This window comes from Balaenoptera musculus, chromosome 14 (assembly GCF_009873245.2).
Source record: "Balaenoptera musculus isolate JJ_BM4_2016_0621 chromosome 14, mBalMus1.pri.v3, whole genome shotgun sequence".
Taxonomy (NCBI): domain Eukaryota; kingdom Metazoa; phylum Chordata; class Mammalia; order Artiodactyla; family Balaenopteridae; genus Balaenoptera; species Balaenoptera musculus.
Genome location: NC_045798.1, coordinates 62716551 through 62734424, shown reverse-complemented (window position 1 = coordinate 62734424; position 17874 = coordinate 62716551). Strand labels below are relative to the sequence as shown.

The 17874-nt window shown below is 39.1% G+C and overlaps 1 protein-coding gene across 6 annotated transcripts in view; it reads right to left on the bottom strand.

Annotated features, from left to right (window-relative positions):
- Window positions 1-1867: 1867 nt before the first annotated feature.
- Window positions 1868-17874, bottom strand: part of C14H18orf25 (chromosome 14 C18orf25 homolog) — an 84507-nt gene continuing 68500 nt past the window's right edge. For all 6 annotated transcript variants that reach the window (XM_036874217.1, XM_036874214.1, XM_036874216.1 and 3 more), the window contains one exon: window positions 1868-9967. In XM_036874217.1, the coding sequence (XP_036730112.1) occupies window positions 9778-9967 (190 nt within the window). In that variant the 3' untranslated portion in view covers window positions 1868-9777. The remainder of the gene's footprint in view (window positions 9968-17874) is intronic.

The window sequence follows — 17874 nt, the reverse complement described above, 5'->3', positions numbered from 1 at the left end:
GTTCACATTTTCAATGGTATACAGTTTTAATGTCACAACAAACGAATGGACTCTGCCAAGAGCCCAAAGAGCTAATCAGTAGAATTCAGCCATCTACTTTGGGAAGTGGAAAATTACCAACTGGATGTAAGAGGAGAGGTACTACCCAGCACTGCATAAAACTAAGGTCCTAACATGTTTCCTGCCCCAGCAGCCCTGAAGGACACCACAAACTCTCAGCAGTGACAGTGACTCTCAGGAGCTGGCAACCAAGAGAGAGCGTGGAAGTAGTTCCAGCAGAGTCTCCCAGGGGGCAGGGGCATGTCCAGCGAGACACTGCCCCCACTCTAACCCCATGTGACTCACCGCTCAAACGATGCAGTCAGGGCCACTCTGGCAGGATGTCAGTTATCAGAAATGGTCTCTCAGGGTGGCTGTAAACTTTCTGGGCAAAAACCAGGGGCAGGTCCCGGGAGCTCACAGGAAATGGTCCTGACCTTGCCTTGAGGGCAAGCACTTACATCTCAGTGGGGAACGGTTGGTTTCTTTCTGAAAAATCTTCACCCTCAGCAAGCCACACCTCTCTCCACGGAGGGTAGATCCCCTCCTAAAGTTGCATCTCAGGGTCAGGGCAGGCCACACCCAGTGAGAAAGTTGGTCGTGCCTGGCTTCAATTACCGTCATGTTGGTCTCCTGAATCCCTTTTCATAGCTGGGTTGAAACTTCCTCATTATGCCCCAACTATCTAAATCCATTTTCTGCACCGTGTGGCACCCATTCATGCCAAGGTATTAGCAGCTTAAAGCATGGTACCCTGAGGTAATTGGTAATTTTTTTTTAGTAACAGCTTTAGTTGGATGTAATTCACATACCAGAAAATTCACCCTTGTAAAATGTGTAATTCAGAGTGCTGCGCCATCACCACTATGGAATTTTAGAATATTTTCTTCACCCCCAGAAGAAACCTCTTACCCATTAGCAATCACTCCCTCCTTTCATCTCCCCCCAGCTCCTGGCAATCATTATTCTTTGTTCCTATAGATTTGTTTATTCTGGACATTTTCTATAAACGAAAGAATATGTGGTGGTCTTTTGTAACTGGCTTTTTTCATTTAACATGTTTTCAAGATTCATCCATGCTGTAGCATAAAGCATCATCAGCTGATAAGACATCTGGGTTGTTGCCTCCTTTTGGTATTATGAATAATGCTGCTATAAACATTTATGTACAAGTTTTTGTGTGGACATATGTTTTCGTTTCTTTTGGGTGTATACCTAGGGATAGAATGGTTGAGTCACATGGAAACTCTATGTTTCACCATTTGAGGAACAAATCGTTTTGCGAAGCGGCTGGACCATTCCCACCAGCAATGTATGAAGCTTCTGATTTCTCTACTTCCTTACCAACAGTTGCCGTTATTTGACTTTTTGATTCTAGTTATCCTGGTAGGTGTGAAGTGATATCTCATTGTGGTTTGGATTTGCATTTCCCTGATGACTAATGATGTTGAGCATCTTCTCATGTGTTATTGACCAATTGTGTATCTTCCTTGGAGACATGTCTACTCAGATTTTTTTTAATTGGGTTTTTTGTCTTTTATTATTGAATTGAAAGAGTTTTATATATTCTAGATACAAGTCTCTTATCAGATATAGGATTTACAAATATTTTGTCCCAATTCCACAGGTTATCATTTTACTTTCTTGATGGTGTCCTTTGAAGCACAAAATTAATTTTGTTAAAGCCCAATTTATCAAATTTATTTTTTGTTGTTGCTTATGGTGACATATCCAAAAAGTATTGAGGGCATCTAAAAGGAATCAGCTTCAGATCTTACTCATTTCCACTAATATCATCTGGAACGTCATAAAGAGCTTTTATTCCTTGTGCTTGAGACAGAGAACAATTTTTATTATGAAATATTTAAGATATACATAAAGGTACAAATAATAACATACATCTGTGTCCCCACTACCCAGCTTAAGAAATTTTGCCAGTAAAGTTGAAGTCCCCGTGTCCCCTCCTTACCTCCCTCTCCAGAGGCAAACATTACTCTGAATTTGGTGTTATTGTTCTCGTGCATTTCTTTATACTCTTATTATGTGTGTATCAATTTTTTACCAATATGTAGTATTGTTTTGTCTTTTTGAACTTCATATAAATGGCATCATGTAGTACAGATTCTGCAACTTGCTTTTTTTCCACTCCACAGTGTTGAGGTTTATCCATGTTGATATAACTAATATAAGTGTATAAATATTGCTCTAGTTCATTAATTTTCACAGTGGCTACACCTTCTATAAACACAATGTTTATCCATCCTACAGATGAACATCCATGTTGAAATAGCCAAAAACTGGGGAAAAATGACACTAAACATTTCTGAGCATGTAAACCAGTTTCTCTAGAACCAGGGCTTTCCATATCTTTTTACTGCAACCCACAGTAAAAATAAATAAAATACATTTTATATCTTGACCCTATGCACACATACATATGTTTGTGTGTAGATGTTTATCAGTATATAACAAAAGTTTCATGTAACAATATTGTCTCCTGTTATTTCTATGTTGTTAATATTTCCTTAAATAAACAAAAGATGGTTTACAGACACTGAACTGATTTCATGACTTCCCTACCTAGGCTACCACCACAGTTTAAAAGTTGCTCACGGGTATCATCCCAGATAGTGTAACTGCTGGGTCATGGGTGTCTTAGTCAGCTCCGGCTGCCACAACAAAATACTACAGAGTAGATGGCTTAAACAACGGGCTTTTTTTTTTTTTTTCCTCACAGTTCTGGAGGCTGCAAGTCCAAGATCAGGGCGCCAGCATGGTCTGATTTGGATGAGAGCCCTCTTTCTGGCTTGCAGACAGCTGCCTTCTTACTGTGTCTTACATGTAAGGCTGAGGTCTCCTCCTCCTCTAATAAGAGCGCTAACCCCATCATGGGGGCTCTGCCCTTAGGATCTCTTAATTACCTCCCAAGGGCCTTACCTCCAAATAACATCACACTGGGGAGCAGAGTTTCAACATATGAATGGGAGGGAGGGGAGACCCAAACCTTCAGTCCATAGCTTGAGGTATACACATATTCAGCTTTTTACTAGACAATTCCACTGTTTTCCAAAATAATTGTAGCAAATTATGCTCATACAAGAAGACAAGTGAATTGCCATTGTCCTGCCTCCTTATTGTATTTAAATGTATTCCTATCTGATTCTGCCTATGTGAAATGGTGTCCTGTAATGTAAGTTTGCATTTCCATAATTAGTAGTGAGCCTGAGCATCTTTTTTATGTTTACTGACCATCCACATTTTCCTGTTCCATAAACTATGAGACAGGGAATCTATCTACGGGAAAAGTTTCCAAGGCCATTCCTGAGTTGAGTTGAGAGGCATATGCAGGTGTGTGGCTCTGATGTTTAAATCTGTGACCACTTGCCCAAGAAAAAAGGGAACCAATCAAACATTACCTTCTCAGGAAGGCTTCTTCCAATTCTTCTCAGGCCAGAACAAAGTAGAATCAGCAGCAATAACAATGAAGGAAAACACAGGTGGAAAAAAGAGGTTTTGTCTTTCTTAAAGCTAAAGAGTCCTAATTTGGACCATAGAAAAAATCTACTCTTGCTAAGTCGAGCTATGTAAATCTGGATATGTTATTCTTCTGTTCTCAGTCTTCCAATCTGCAAAATCAGGATAACAATCTGTACCACTTCTTACCCCCATGTGAAAATTTTGAAATACATATTCTTTTAAAACTTTGAAAATAAAGAATTTGTAGAAATTCAAGGTTTTGTGGGCGTTAGTCATCCAACGCCTTCCAAAAGCTTAAGTGAGATGATAGAACTGTAGTCCTTTAAACAGCTTTCTGGAGTGAGCCACTCTCCTCAATTCCTGCCTGAAAAGCGACGGCTCTGCAGAACAATGAATTATTCCCTAAAATAACACAGTCCTGTCTTTCAGTCTCGGAAAATAAATCTTAGAAATTCTCCATTTTAAGGCATAGAAATCAAATCCCTTAGCGGTCAGATAGTCTTTCTCTGGAGTCTCCTCCTCTCTGGTTCAGGCTTTTTAAACATCAGTCCCTCTACCCTCTGGTCTGATTTCCCTCCTGTTGCAGATGCCAAGATCCATCCTAAAGTCACACTTGCCTGCTTTAGACTCAAGCACAAGAGTGAGGGCTCAGTGGTCCACAACACTTCACCCTCCCACTCTTAGGACAGAGCAGCCATGGAAAGGAAACAAATGACTCCTTCAAGGTGTCAATTATCAAAGCACAAAGGAAAAAACTGGTACCAAATAGTTTCCTTTACCAAAGAATAAGAAGTTAGATCAACAGAATTTACAACCAAGAGGTGTTCCCACCCTGAAGGCCAGGATCTATGAGCAGATCACACAAGCTGCTGCCGCCACCTTCTTTCTGAGGGTTGACTTCACTGCCAGCACTCGCTCTCATCCTTTACTAACATCCACCTACCAAATGGGATCTCAAGGCTTGGCAGAAAGGAAAGAAAGAAATGGTGAATCCTCATCACACAAAGGGATCCTTGCCTAAAGCCATCTCCACCTAGAAGGCATGCTACCCGCAAAGTAGTGCAATGGCAGTGGAACTGAGCCAACAGTGTCACAGCCTCTGTTGGGCTAATGGATGCTCTTTCCACATCACTATCATGTTCATGACCATCACCCGCATCTTTTTCTGAGCGCATTGCTCCTTCCAATATTTGACACTGCCTTCTTTTGCTCCAGGCATATTCTCCCAGCCAAAGCTCCACTGTATAGCCCAGGAACTTCTCTAATTCTGTAAATCAGTGCTCTCAAACACTGTGTCAAGAAAGTAAAGAAAATCATAACTACCAGTGACCTAGGAGGATCACTCCATAGATCAGCAATATGGTTAAAACAAAACCTAAACCTAGAAGAAATTCACCTTACTTCAATTGCAAAATTGGAGCTGAAGAGATGTTTATATATTTTGTAAAGATTTATGTAATTTTTCTGTTTGGACTAAAGTTATAAATAGCTGTCATCTACTGTGAAAAACATACAAACAAGGGAAGGCAAGGCCAAAAGCCAGCAAAGAATAGAAAGAGGAAGCCAGAATGAGATTAAGTACTAGCCACAGATTATTTTACTTACTCATGCTTTGTCTATTCTTCAAAAGCAGCATCCAAGGGCAAATGGGTTCAAAAACAAGACCCTAAGTAAAAAATTTTCTTCTAGAGCCCAAGAAAAGAAGTTTCTCGTAGGCACTAACATGTCTAGGTCTCAGATACAAAGTAGCATAAAAGAACCATTTCCAAAAACTAAAAACACTTCCTAACTGTTAACAGTGTACTTCCTAATTGTTAACAGATCTCTTTCCAGTGCAGGTAGGACTAAAAATTTGATGAACATAGAGAGATCCAGGAGTGAGTATTTTAATAAACACAGGCTTTACTCTGTCTGGTTCCTCATTCTCCTTTACATGAAGTAAGTTACAAAAGTCATGAGATGTTAATGCAGTAGTTCCTGTCATTTTGATAACCAAATAAAAAACCTGAAAATAGAACCAAATTAGGAGGAAAGTTCTTTGGGCTATTTTTGAAACACCCTGTATTTGCTTCAACCACGAGCAAAGTGCACACAGTCACAGCATCTTACCCTGGCACGTTGGTCTCTGGGAAGTAACTGTCAGCTGAGTTTTGTTCCCAGGAGCAAAGGGGCCTAGCACTAGGGAGCCTTTCGCCAGCTTTGAAATCTCACTGGTTCTAACTGGAAAGGGAAGTGGGGGCTACAGGAAAGCTAATGCAAAACTCTTTTTATCTAAATCTAACACACCAAAGGCCACCTGCAAAACATTCTAGGAGTAGGATACAGCTGTTGCTTGGAAAAAATCAGGCAACTTTAACAATAAGATCTGATAACAAAATATAATTCACTTTCACATCCAAAAGCTAACTTGGGAGCTGCTCCAGGCACCATCTAATTAACTGAAGCAGATAGAAAAAAAAAATCCTCAGAAATTATCTTTGTTTAAATACACTCTATTTTATTTTGTCTTAAAATAGTTTAACCTTTATGCTACAGACTTATTTCAAAAAACAGAAAATCTTATCTTGCACCAAAAAATATATATATAACACTCTGTTTTATTATTTTTTTTTCTCCAAAGACCATTAAATACTAAATGGAAACAAAAACTAAATAATGAATGTAAAGAAGAACCAAATTTTGTTTTAAAAACTAGAGTCACACATTTTAAAACATTAATTCTAAGCAATGATTTGTCGTCACTGCATCAAGTCCACGCTCACACTCCAGCAACAGCAGATCTGTTAACCACCAAGTGCATTGGTTCCTAGCCATACAATGGCTAACATTTCATTTTCACGGTAAGAGGAGCAAAAGGCTTCAATGACTTTTGTACTCTTTAAACAACAAAAATATTTCCTAGTTATCCAGTGATTTTTTTTTTTAAGATCACTACCCTTTAAAACTTGTTAAAAGAATAAGAAGTACGTAGTGTTTTAAATAAAATGAAAAAATACAACAGCATTGGACTAAAATACGTGATTATTTTAAACAAACAGTGCACAATCTGAGGAAGTTTGGTTAGGGCGCAATCATTTTTATATATACATGGAAGTCGCATCATACACATACTGAAAAACAGGGATGGAGGGGAGCTCTTTGCCTTTAAAAAAAAAAACCTTTAAACTGAAAGACAATACTGTGTTCCCAGCTTTTTCAAAAACCTTGTGACACAGTATAAAAAGCAGGCAACAAATGCATTTTTAAATTGCCTATGGTGCTAATCTGCTAAAAGTAACAATGAAAAATTGACTAAATTAGCAAATCAGATGGTTCATATTCACAACTGATAATAATAAAAGCAGAGTTTATGGGATGCTCAATTGTTACGAATAATGGAGTCCATTCAGTCCGGCCCCTTCCATCAAAATGAAGAGACAACTACTGGCGAGCAACAGCTACGTATCAATATTGCTGTACTGATGCAATAGCTAAGTTACCGCTCTGTGGTTTCAAATTGGGGGAAGGGGGGCACTTAACCAAGTTAGTGCCATAAACCAATCTGCGACCCAAGTGTACCATTTTAGTGGAGATATTACTTTGAAGAGACGGTGAAGCATAAAGTGTCTATGCTACCAAATGCAAAACTTTGGTTAAAAAAAGACCCCCTTAAAAGAAACTTTAAATGTCAGAATTTTAAATTTACCACAGAATTTTATCATTAATACCTTGCCAGAAACCACATCCCTACTCTCCTGGATCTGGCAATGAAAGAAGAGTTGAAACATAGTCTCTCTATAGTTAGTTAGTAGGTGGAAAAGTCCCAACCTAGTAGGGAGAAAAGCTATCTCTACCATCCCTTCCCCTCCCCGCTTTTTGCATATTAATTTTTGTTCTGGTGCATCAAGCCAGATAGTCAGGGTGCTGGAAAAGGGACAGGTGAGGGCAAAGTGTAACCCAATATAAAAGCAAAAGGCCAGAAAAGAGCTTGGTTACAACTCCGCTCTCCGCTCCCAACCCACAGTGCACACAGCACACCCAAAGAATTCTCCTTAGAGGATGACTGTTAGGGACTAAAGAAAATATGTCCTGGGAAATCCCCTGCTATACGGAATTGGACAAAACATACTGCTAACGTAAGAACAGGTAATGCAAGAATGTTCTTTAAAATGGGGCTCTGCCCTGATAGTGGGGGGGAAAGTAAGCTGCAAAAACTTCAAGTCATATAATCCACTCTATTCTTTCCCTAATGATTTTCCTGGAAAATATAGACCAGAAATTGTACATTTCTGCTCTGTCTAGCATTTTAATTCAAGTCAAAAACAACGCGTAACAGTAAAATTCAATAAATTAATCCTAAAGTAAAATGTGAAGGTCCAAGGATACACCAGTAGTGAATCTGAAGAAGGTCCTATTTTGCTCTGGCCTCTGGGTCTTTGGTTTTTGTCTAGAATTGTGGCCACGTGAGAGACTTGAGACATGAGGTGCTAAAACCGGAGATTCACGATCTCTTTAAAAGCCTGATCTATTAAAAGCAGAATGATAGGAAAATTAAAAGTTGATGAAGAACAGAGGCCAGATCAAATGCGATGTTATCAGAGAAGGTGAAAGAACACATCCTTAAATACACTCCCATGGAAGAGGTGTACGGACGAACGAAAGCAGCAGGAAGAAGGGTGAAGGAATAAGCGAGTCTTTACACACACAGGAGACAAGGCCAGGCAGCCGGAGCCAGGCAGCCGGACGCACGCATGTGCGGTGGGCGTCCTGTTCTCTGCAGCAGCCCCACAGCACCACCACAGCGCCTTAGGCAGAACAGGCACTTGGTATAAATGTGTGTCCGCTGAGTGGAAACTGCAAATGGTAGTTCTCATGCTCTTATGATAAGGAAGAGCCACCAAGGCATTTGGGAAGGGAGGCAAAGGGCTAGAGCCCCATTATATGGTAAAAATGGAAACAGAAGCAAACAAAAAAGCAGACAAAAACTGTGGAAAAACAAAAAGTGAGGTCTTCTAAGCCAGCATTACTTCACTCCTCCCTGTGCACAGTACATAGTGTTCTAATTCTAGGTATTGCTTGTAAAATAATTCACTAGTAACTACAATGTTATAGTAAAAAAGGTAGTAACTAATGCCACAAAACTCCAACACCGGCATTTCCTGAATTCCCTGATGCTCCTACTACCCTTTGTTATTCCTGTTAGATACTGTAAAACCTACAGGGCCATTAATGTGTTTTGCATCTGGTTTCTTATGATGTATTTTGAATTTTCCACTTTTAGAAGGTAGAGGAGAAAAATACCCAAATATAGCAACAGGTCAACTTCAACTCAAGTATCAAACAGTTGTCATTATATCCTTTATGGAGAGACCAGCTATAGAAGAAGGCACTGCCCTCTCAGATTTTTCAAGTGCCCATAGCCTTAGAAGCCACACAACTTTTCATATTCTACCTAAGTAACAGGTTCTATGTTTCTCCCATTATTTGAAGAAACCAGGGGGAGAAAAGGGATCTCTCAATACTCTCCTCAGATGCCCAAACCTCATGGTGGGTTATCTATCTGAAATGCCTCTGCCCCACAAGGAGATATTTTCCAGAGTTATGAATTATTGCAACAAGGAGATCAACTAAGTCACCTTAGCAGTATTTATAAACACACAGGGTCATGTCAATTATTTGTGTTGTGGGAATTCAGCCAGGAGCAAAGTCAGGAAAGAAGGCAGAAGACTTAAGCTAAAAGAAAAGTAACACTTCTGTCTTCTATTTTTAAGGACAGGTTTTCAATGCACATGCCCTACTAGGTGCCAAAAAGGACCTGACTAATATGTGTGCAAATGCCCTAAGGTAGGAGTGCCAATGGGTGGGCTGACAGTGGTCAAGTCTACATATTAATTTTATTACACAGAAAAATAAATACAAGATTCAAAAACTGAAATCCATTTCACCTGGTAATTAAAATATCATTCTAAAAGGAAGGCAGTTTCCTAAGATTGAAAGTCACCAAGTAAAATGAAGTTGTCTAATAAAATTCATCATTCTCAGATTCCTACTGAGGGAAAGAAGAAATTCTTTTCTCTGTGATAAGTTACTTTCCTAACTGACTTCTTTTAATTTAAAAAAAAAAAAAAAAAGAAGGAAGGGGGCAATTTTCCATGAGTTTCAATTATACAAATGCCACAAACAGCTTCTGAAGCTGAAGCTATGACAATGAACTTCCATGTCACAAAGAGGAGGAGGAGTAAGTGGAAGGGAACAGTGCAGAGGAAACACAGTGACATTGCATTACAGTAGGTATTTACGTCTGCTATCCTCATCCAATGTAAGGTCAACAACTTCTGCAGGTGACGCCCAAGTCTGCTGGGGAGTCACAGCAGTCCATGACTGTGTTTGCCGGGTGCTAACATACTGCGTGCCAGAGCCATGCTTCCATGAAGAAACACTCTGAATCACACCTCCTCGAGGATGAACACACCTGCAATTGAAATGAAGAGCAAAAGCATGGTTAATCCTACAGAAGGCAATATAGCTTCAGTTGTACTGACCAATACTTTTACTAAGATAAGCCTACTATGCAAGTTCATCAAACCCATAACCAATATCCTTCCCCCTTTTCCTCCTTCCCTCCATGTCTGTCTGTCTGTCTGTCTCCCCACCTCTCTCAGTTTAGCCTTAAAAAGGCCAAGACTCTTGTCTCAGCCACAAAGTCCTGAGTTATGTCTAGATCTGTTACTGAAAATGGATAAGATGATGCTTCTCTGAATTCATTTAAGCCTCTGGGGTCTTCAGGATAGGGCAGCATATAAATCCTGAGCAAAATTAAGATGCCCAGACAATCTTAGTCTCAGCTAATGAAACAGTAAGAAATACAGGTGAAACTTGTTCTTAAAATAAGTTCTGTCCCATATTTGTTAATAGTACTTTCAAAAACAGAAGTAGTAATACCCCTTTTACAGATTAGATGTCTAAACGTCTTTAAGTACTAGGTCATGAGTTAAAGATCAATTTCCCTCAACCTGAAGGTGACAAGAGAAACACCTGGTTAGTTCATCACAACCACTTATGCTTTAGTTCAGTGAAAATAACAAGGCTGAAGTACTCAGTTTAGATTCTCTAAAAGTATCCTATAAGAGGGACAGAACTGCCTTGCTGACAAATCTCATGAGTTCATTGTTTGGGAGAGAACTGTTTCAGAAATACCTACATGTTGAATTCTACATTCCAGTCAAATGATAGAACTGCGAACCTCCAGGATGAACCACTGAGTAAGTTTTGATTCATATGAGAGGAAGGCAGGCAGCTCAAGCTATCACTGCTCCTGATGTCCACACATCTAAATTATAGACCTGTCTCCATGCAGCATATGTGAGAAGTGACAAGTGGCATGACTCTAATCACACAAACTACTACAATGGATCATGAGCAGCTGTTCTGACAACAGCTGTATATGATGAGTGATGCTGAATCACCTAAGAACTCCAGCTTCGACCCCATGCTACCCGAACCTCTAGGTTCAAAAGAAAACATCAGTAACAATAGACAAGGCTTACCTGCAGAACTGCCCTTAAGGACCCTTAAGCTTATGGAAAGAGGCCCTGCTCCTACAAAGGCTAGCCTGAAAATGACTCCCTTACCAAGAGAGGTGCCGAAAAACAGATCCCTTGGGGCCAGAGTAGGGGTAGGATGCAGATTTGTTACAGTACCAGAGGGCCATCATCTTTTCAGAAATGGGCTAAGAGAAGCTACTAACCCAGAGGCGACCATATTTTCAAAATTAGCTAGTAAAAAGCATTAAAATAAGACACACAGGGACTTCCCTGGTGGTGCAGTGGATAAGAATCCGCCTGCCAATGCAGGGGACATGGGTTCGAGCCCTGGTCCAGGAAGATCCCACACGCCACGGAGCAACTAAGCCAGTGCGCCACAACTACTGAGCCTGCGCTCTAGAGCCTGCGTGCCACAATTACTGAGCCTGTGTGCCGCAACTACTGAAGCCCACGCGCCTAGAGCCCGTGCTCCGCAACAAGAGAAGCCACCGCAATGAGAAGCCTGTGCACCACAACGAAGAGTAGCCCCCGCTCGCCTCAACTAGAGAAAGCCCAAGCGCAGCAACGAAGACCCAACGCAGCCAAAAATAAATAAAATTAAACCTTTAAAAAAAAAAAGGAAAACAAGTCCAAAGTCTAATCCAAATCTGTCCACCCCTTAAATACACTCAGATTAAATGACCAAGCAGTCACGGAACAATGTCAGCCAAATGAGTCCATCCAACATTTTAAAGAAACGGTTTTGATGACTGATGACAACAGAATACTAAAATTATTAAGCAGTTTCTCCTCATCTGACACGCCCGACAGACCTATGAGGTAGATGTGGAAGTTCTTATCCATACTCTTGACAGGGAAACGGAGGATTAAAGAGGTTACATGACTTGCCCAGGGTCATACTGTTTGAAAGTATAGGCAAAGGAACTTCAGGCCAAGTCTGATTTCTGGTCCAATGCTTTCCACATCATGTTGCTTTACAAACGTGTGTATTAAATGCGGTAAGGAAAAACACGGCAAGAGTCAGCAGAGTGCAAAGACAGGCCCAGAGCAACAATTTAAAAATATAAAGTTCTTCAACAGTTCAAAAGCTCATCTGTCAAGTAGTTACTGAAGTAAAGTTGGTTAGAAACTTAGAAAAATCAGGGAATAAATGACTACCAAAAAAAGTCAATGTAATCATTGACAGAATTCCTAGAAATAACTCTGAAATAAAAGCAGTATTTAGTCCCAATTGTTACTCTGCACTGCTCCTTAAGTAATCATACAATGTAACATCAGGACATCAGGTAGTGGCTTTAAAAGGGATCTAATCCAATCTTCCCATTTTACAGAAGAGAAAACCAAAACCAAAAGACAACTGCCCAGGGTCTTAAGAAAGTAAAGCATGGAACCAGAACAAAATCAGGTCTCCACTGGGGAGTTTATTTCCAACTATGTCTTTCTCAGACTGCTCCCAAAGTACTATACACTATGTTTGATTGTAAGGGGAACTGCCTAGCCCCTGGGGGTAGTACAATAAAGAGCAAAGCAGATTCTAGAAAGTGTCCAGAGTAGGAGAGTGAGAGGTTTAGAGATGGTAATTACTAATGAGGAATGGTTGAAAGAGGTTATAAATAGTTCCAGTTACTGGAAACCAAACTGGGCTACGTTAAGCAAAAAAGAAAATTTACTGGAAAAGCACCTTTACTTGAGTACCTCAAAGAACCTAACGATGCTGGAACAACTAGGCCTCATTCATTTGACTCAAGCCCCAATCCTTAGTCTGTTTCTCTTCAAAATTTCAGATTCTCTGGAGAATGTGATGATCCTATCTTTGGTCAAAAGCATTCCTGTCTCCTATTAACTGCAACTGGAAGGGCAATTGCCAAAGAAGTGAGAATCATCATGGAAGGCAGCTCCTTCACCAGTACAGAGATCTTGAGAGCAGAATAACAACCATGAATCAGTTTCTAGAAGGCAACTTTTGGATGATCATTACTACACAACAATTACAGCCACTACAAAATAGAATAATCTGCCTTTTAAACATTCAAGCAATTGCTGGGGCATCTGTCAGGAATATTAATAAGATTCTGAATACAGGCAAAGCTATCCTGTTAGAAGTCAGGATAGTGGTTACAGGAGGCAAGGTGGAGCCAAGAGGGACTTCTGCTTCTTAATCTGAGAGCTGGTTACTTGGGTATGGGTACAAAAGCTAAAGCGTACACTTATTACTTTTCTGTGTGTGTTATAAGCCAATAAAACATTCAAAATTTTTTTTATGATTTAATGACCTCAGCCACCTTGAATAAAATGGTAGCTAGGAGATGGATGAGGACAGAACAAGGCTTTTAACACATTTTTTTTAAGTACAGGGGAAAAAAGGTCGAGCTCTATTTTATAAGATGGTACATTACAGAATAACTTATACCAGATGCAGAGGGGGAAAAAATTTCAGGAGGAAATGGGACTACAACAATTGTTATAAGCCCTACAGAGATGCCCTATAAAGAAGGATGTGAGAGGCTCAAAATTTTGTAAGGCAACTAACAAAGCACAGTTTCATGTATTATCACATAACCTTTTTCTATTATGAAAGATATGGGGTGGGAACATACTCAGCTGTTTTATAATTGGTCCAACAGATTCTAGTGCAGACGCAAGCTTTTTTCTCACAAAGCATTTAATCTGCATATGACTGGCAATAGGTTTGCACAACTAGAGCCACATTTTGAGTACTATAACCAAGAAAAACTGCTTAGGCCTCACTTCCATAGACCGCCCCCCCCCATCCACTATTTATAAACAATAAGTTTTGATAGAATAATTTCCTGCTCTTCATATATTAAAACCAAAAAAAGGAGACTTCAGAGTAGAAAGGAAGAAAAACACAAAAAGAGGGCAGGCTCTGATGATCAGCTGTTGATACAGTTAACCTACTATTCTAAGAAAACAACATTAAAAATTAATCACTTTTGCTCTCATTTACAGATTCTGAAGGTGACCTCTTAGATAACATTCCTACTTATTTTTCCTAACTGAAGGTAGAGTGAATCCTTGTAGCTTCAGGGAAATGCTTATCTGCCTCCCTTGCTTTTTTTAGGGTTAATGTTAGCAATTGGTTCTAAGCAGCAATCAGTCTTAAATGCAAAAGCCTCCCCACATCAATTCTTCTGCAGAGGGGTGAACCAACATTAACCAATGGACCATAGGACCATGTGAAAGGAGGTAAGGGTCTGATTATTCATAAAAGCTTCAGAGAACAGGTACTGAAAGAACTGTTCAGCACAGTTCCACAACATAAAGATACATGCATTCATCTTCCTAGGGCAATTACCAATGAAGCTTGCAGAAGAAAAGAAGGAAAACGGAACAAGGATAAAGAAAAATATTAGCAACAGGGTCATAAGTTAAAACTTATGGCAAAATTAAGTGGGCACAGAAGAACTAGAGATGATGGAAAAGTCTCCATCTCACTGGCAAAGAGCATCTTGTGAAACTGGACTGTCCAAAAATTAACACCTAGAAATGACATCTAGGTAATGACAGGAGTTCATCACAGCAATCCAAGGCAACCATAAAAGATGCGTTCAACCATTAGTTAGGAAAGCATGCCTTCTAGTTTATGACTAGAAGAAACACAGAAGCTAAGTGAACATATCAAAATCTAAAAGAAAAGAGCAGGGGAAGATGTTAGCATGCAAGAAAAGAAAAACAACTGTTTAACAAAAAAAAAAAAAAAAAAGGAGGCACATCACAACTAGAATTACTGATGTAAAGGTCAACAAACCGGAATGCTTCCAATATGGAAAAATGGCACCCAAACGCAAGTCAGAGCAACCACAGTCCCCAAGAGAACAACTCAAGAACCAAGTCTGAGTTTTTTAAAGCTCTCAGAAAGCCCACAAGGTAGAATACCAAAAGGAAAAATAAGAACAGGACAACTAAATCCAAACAAAACATCTATGCATGCAAATCGAATTAGAACAAAAAGATGCGGATCAAAACCTAAAACCTTCTTCCAAGCGATAACCCTGCCAGAAGCCCATCAATACTTCATAACTGCAACCCTAGACCTGTAAAAGAAATAAATTCCAGATGAGACACAGGCAGCTAAAGGGGCAATTCCGAAGCAACCAACAAGAAAGGCTCTCCCCCTGACCTGCTTCTCAGCTTTTTAATCTCAATGTTTGAAAGATTATCATGCTTCTAGTAAAGAAACTGCTGAAAAATTTTTCAGAAAGACACAGCAGAGTCAGTGAGATCCTACTCAGTCCTAGACCCAAGGGCCAAAGTAAAAGATCCCCTCAAAATGACACAAGAGTACATTCAAAGTACTCCAACAGAATTTGTCAACTCTACATTCCATTTTATGGACAGTTATTAACCACCACTGAGATTTCAAGATAGATCTGTCACCTCCAAGATATGATTTCTCCAGGATTCAAATTAAAGGATCAGAACTAAAAAACCCCAAAAAACACATCTTTATGCTTCAGAACCTGTAAGAAAAAGTCCTTGGAAGTAATGTTATAGCATGTTATTTAAGATGTACCCAAAGTCACCTGACTTAGTTGAGAGTGAAACAAAGATGTTTATAGGGTAAAATGACAATCTGGATAAAAGACTTTAACAAGTTCAGAGAAGGGTGTACTAGAGATAATCTGTGTGCATGTGTGTGTGCTGGAGGTGAGAGAAACTTGGAATTTAAATTTCCAAGTTTTAATAGAAATATAATAATTTCAACTCCAGATAACAAAAATATTGGTAGACAAAGAAGCTCAAGATATCATTATGGAAGGAAAGTTTAACAAAGAATCTGTAAAGAAGGGTAGCTCACTCTGTAACATTTCTAGGCACAAGGAGGCAATAAAGAAGGGCGAGTCGGTAGGAGTTAATAGAGAACTGGACCATACATATCACTGATATGTCTCAGAACAGAGTAAGCGATTAGACAGACAACACAGGTTATAACCTATTCTTTCCTACTTAAATAGGAACACATGAGTAACACTGAATTAAAATTTGAAAAGTAAGTCAAGAGGAAGTTGGTAACTGGATAATGTGCTCCTGGCACAACTGAAGATAATTTACCTACATCATCTATCAGTCAATATGCAGAATAAGTTTTATAGTACACAGTCTGAAATGAAAAATACTGTAATATTTTAGAAAGATCTTGGCATGGGGCTTAAAAGTATAATAATGTCTTCTATACTTATATAATGCCGAAATAAAATAATGACAAACGTATACTGAAGTAAAGGAAAAAAACAAGAGTTCTTTCTTCTTCATCTCATGGATAAGTCAGCTTGAAGGAAATAGATGGGAAAATGAAAGAGAACTTAATAGGAAAAAGTTTTTGACTACGGCAGAAAAAGAGAAGAAAGAATGAGGTAAAGGAAAGATTAAAGAATGAAAATTCTTTCCCACCAGAATAGGGGAAATAACCACTTAGAAAGAAAAAAGGAAGCAGCTATGCAGGCATACTTACAGCATAAATATAGGATAGAGGATGAAGTGCTGGGACAATACTAGTTCTGATAAAGAATTAGCCACTTCTGGGGAGATGGCATGTTAAATTATGACTTAAATCTACATCCTTAAAGTCCCAATTGTTTAACTAAAAAATGCTTTCAGAAAGTATAATCAGTTCTCATTAGAAGAAGGCATCCTCAATTTATGTGCATGTGTATTTTGCCCCCACTCTCCACTCCTAAATTCACCTTTTAAATAAGCAACAGAAGAATGCTGGTGAATGTCTTATTACCTGCCTAACCAAAGATTAAAATCAGATCTAAGAATAAGGTAAGATACGATGTTATATACCTACTTGAGGAAATCACAAAATCACAACTTAACTCTTGTGGCATAGGAGAAAAATTCTACATACAATACAGATTTTTCCAAAGACTAGATTTTGTTGTGTATATATGTGTGTGTGTGTTAAATGTTCCTCAGGTATACCTCTGAGAGGGGTGTAACTAATTCTTAGGACTGTATCTTAAAGCAAGAGTCAGTAAATTTTTTCTGCAAAGAGCTAGACAGTAAATATCTTTGGCTCTGCAGGCCCTAAGGTGTCTGATGAAACGTCTCAATTCTGCCACTGGAGTGCAAAACAGCCATAGACAATACGTAAGTGAACAAACATGGCTCTATTCCAACAAAACTTTATTTATGGATAAATAAATTCTATTTGAATTTCATATAATTTTCACGTCACAAAACATGTCTTCTTTCGATTTTTTTCCCCCAACCATTTAAAAATGTAAAAACCATTCTTAGCTTGAGGTCCATATAAAAACAGGCAGCAGGCCAGATCTGGCCCATGGGCTGTAGTTTGCTCACCACTACCTTAAAGAATGACAAACCTTATAAAATTATTTCCATAATACTGTACACTAATTTGATGTCTTGTGGCTTTTTTTTTTAATTCCTAAGAAACAAGATTCCCTAAATCACACAAACATCACTAGAAATACACTGTTAGGAACTGACCAAAGTAACTTGCAACCTTTCATGAAAGATAAAGAGAGGTGCTCTACCAGGACATGGAAGCAACCTAAGTGTCCATCGACAGATGAATGGATAAAGAGGATGTGGCACATATATACAATGGAATATTACTCAGCCATAAAAAGAAACGAAATTGAGTTATTTGTAGTGAGGTGGATGGACCTAGAGTCTGTCATACAGAGTGAAGTAAGTCAGAAAGAGAAAAACAAATACCGTATGCTAACACATATATATGGAATCTAAAAAAAAAAAAGTTCTGTAGAACCTAGGGGCAGGACAGGAATAAAGATGCAGACGTAGAGAATGGACTTGAGGACACAGGGAGGGGGAAGGGTAAGCT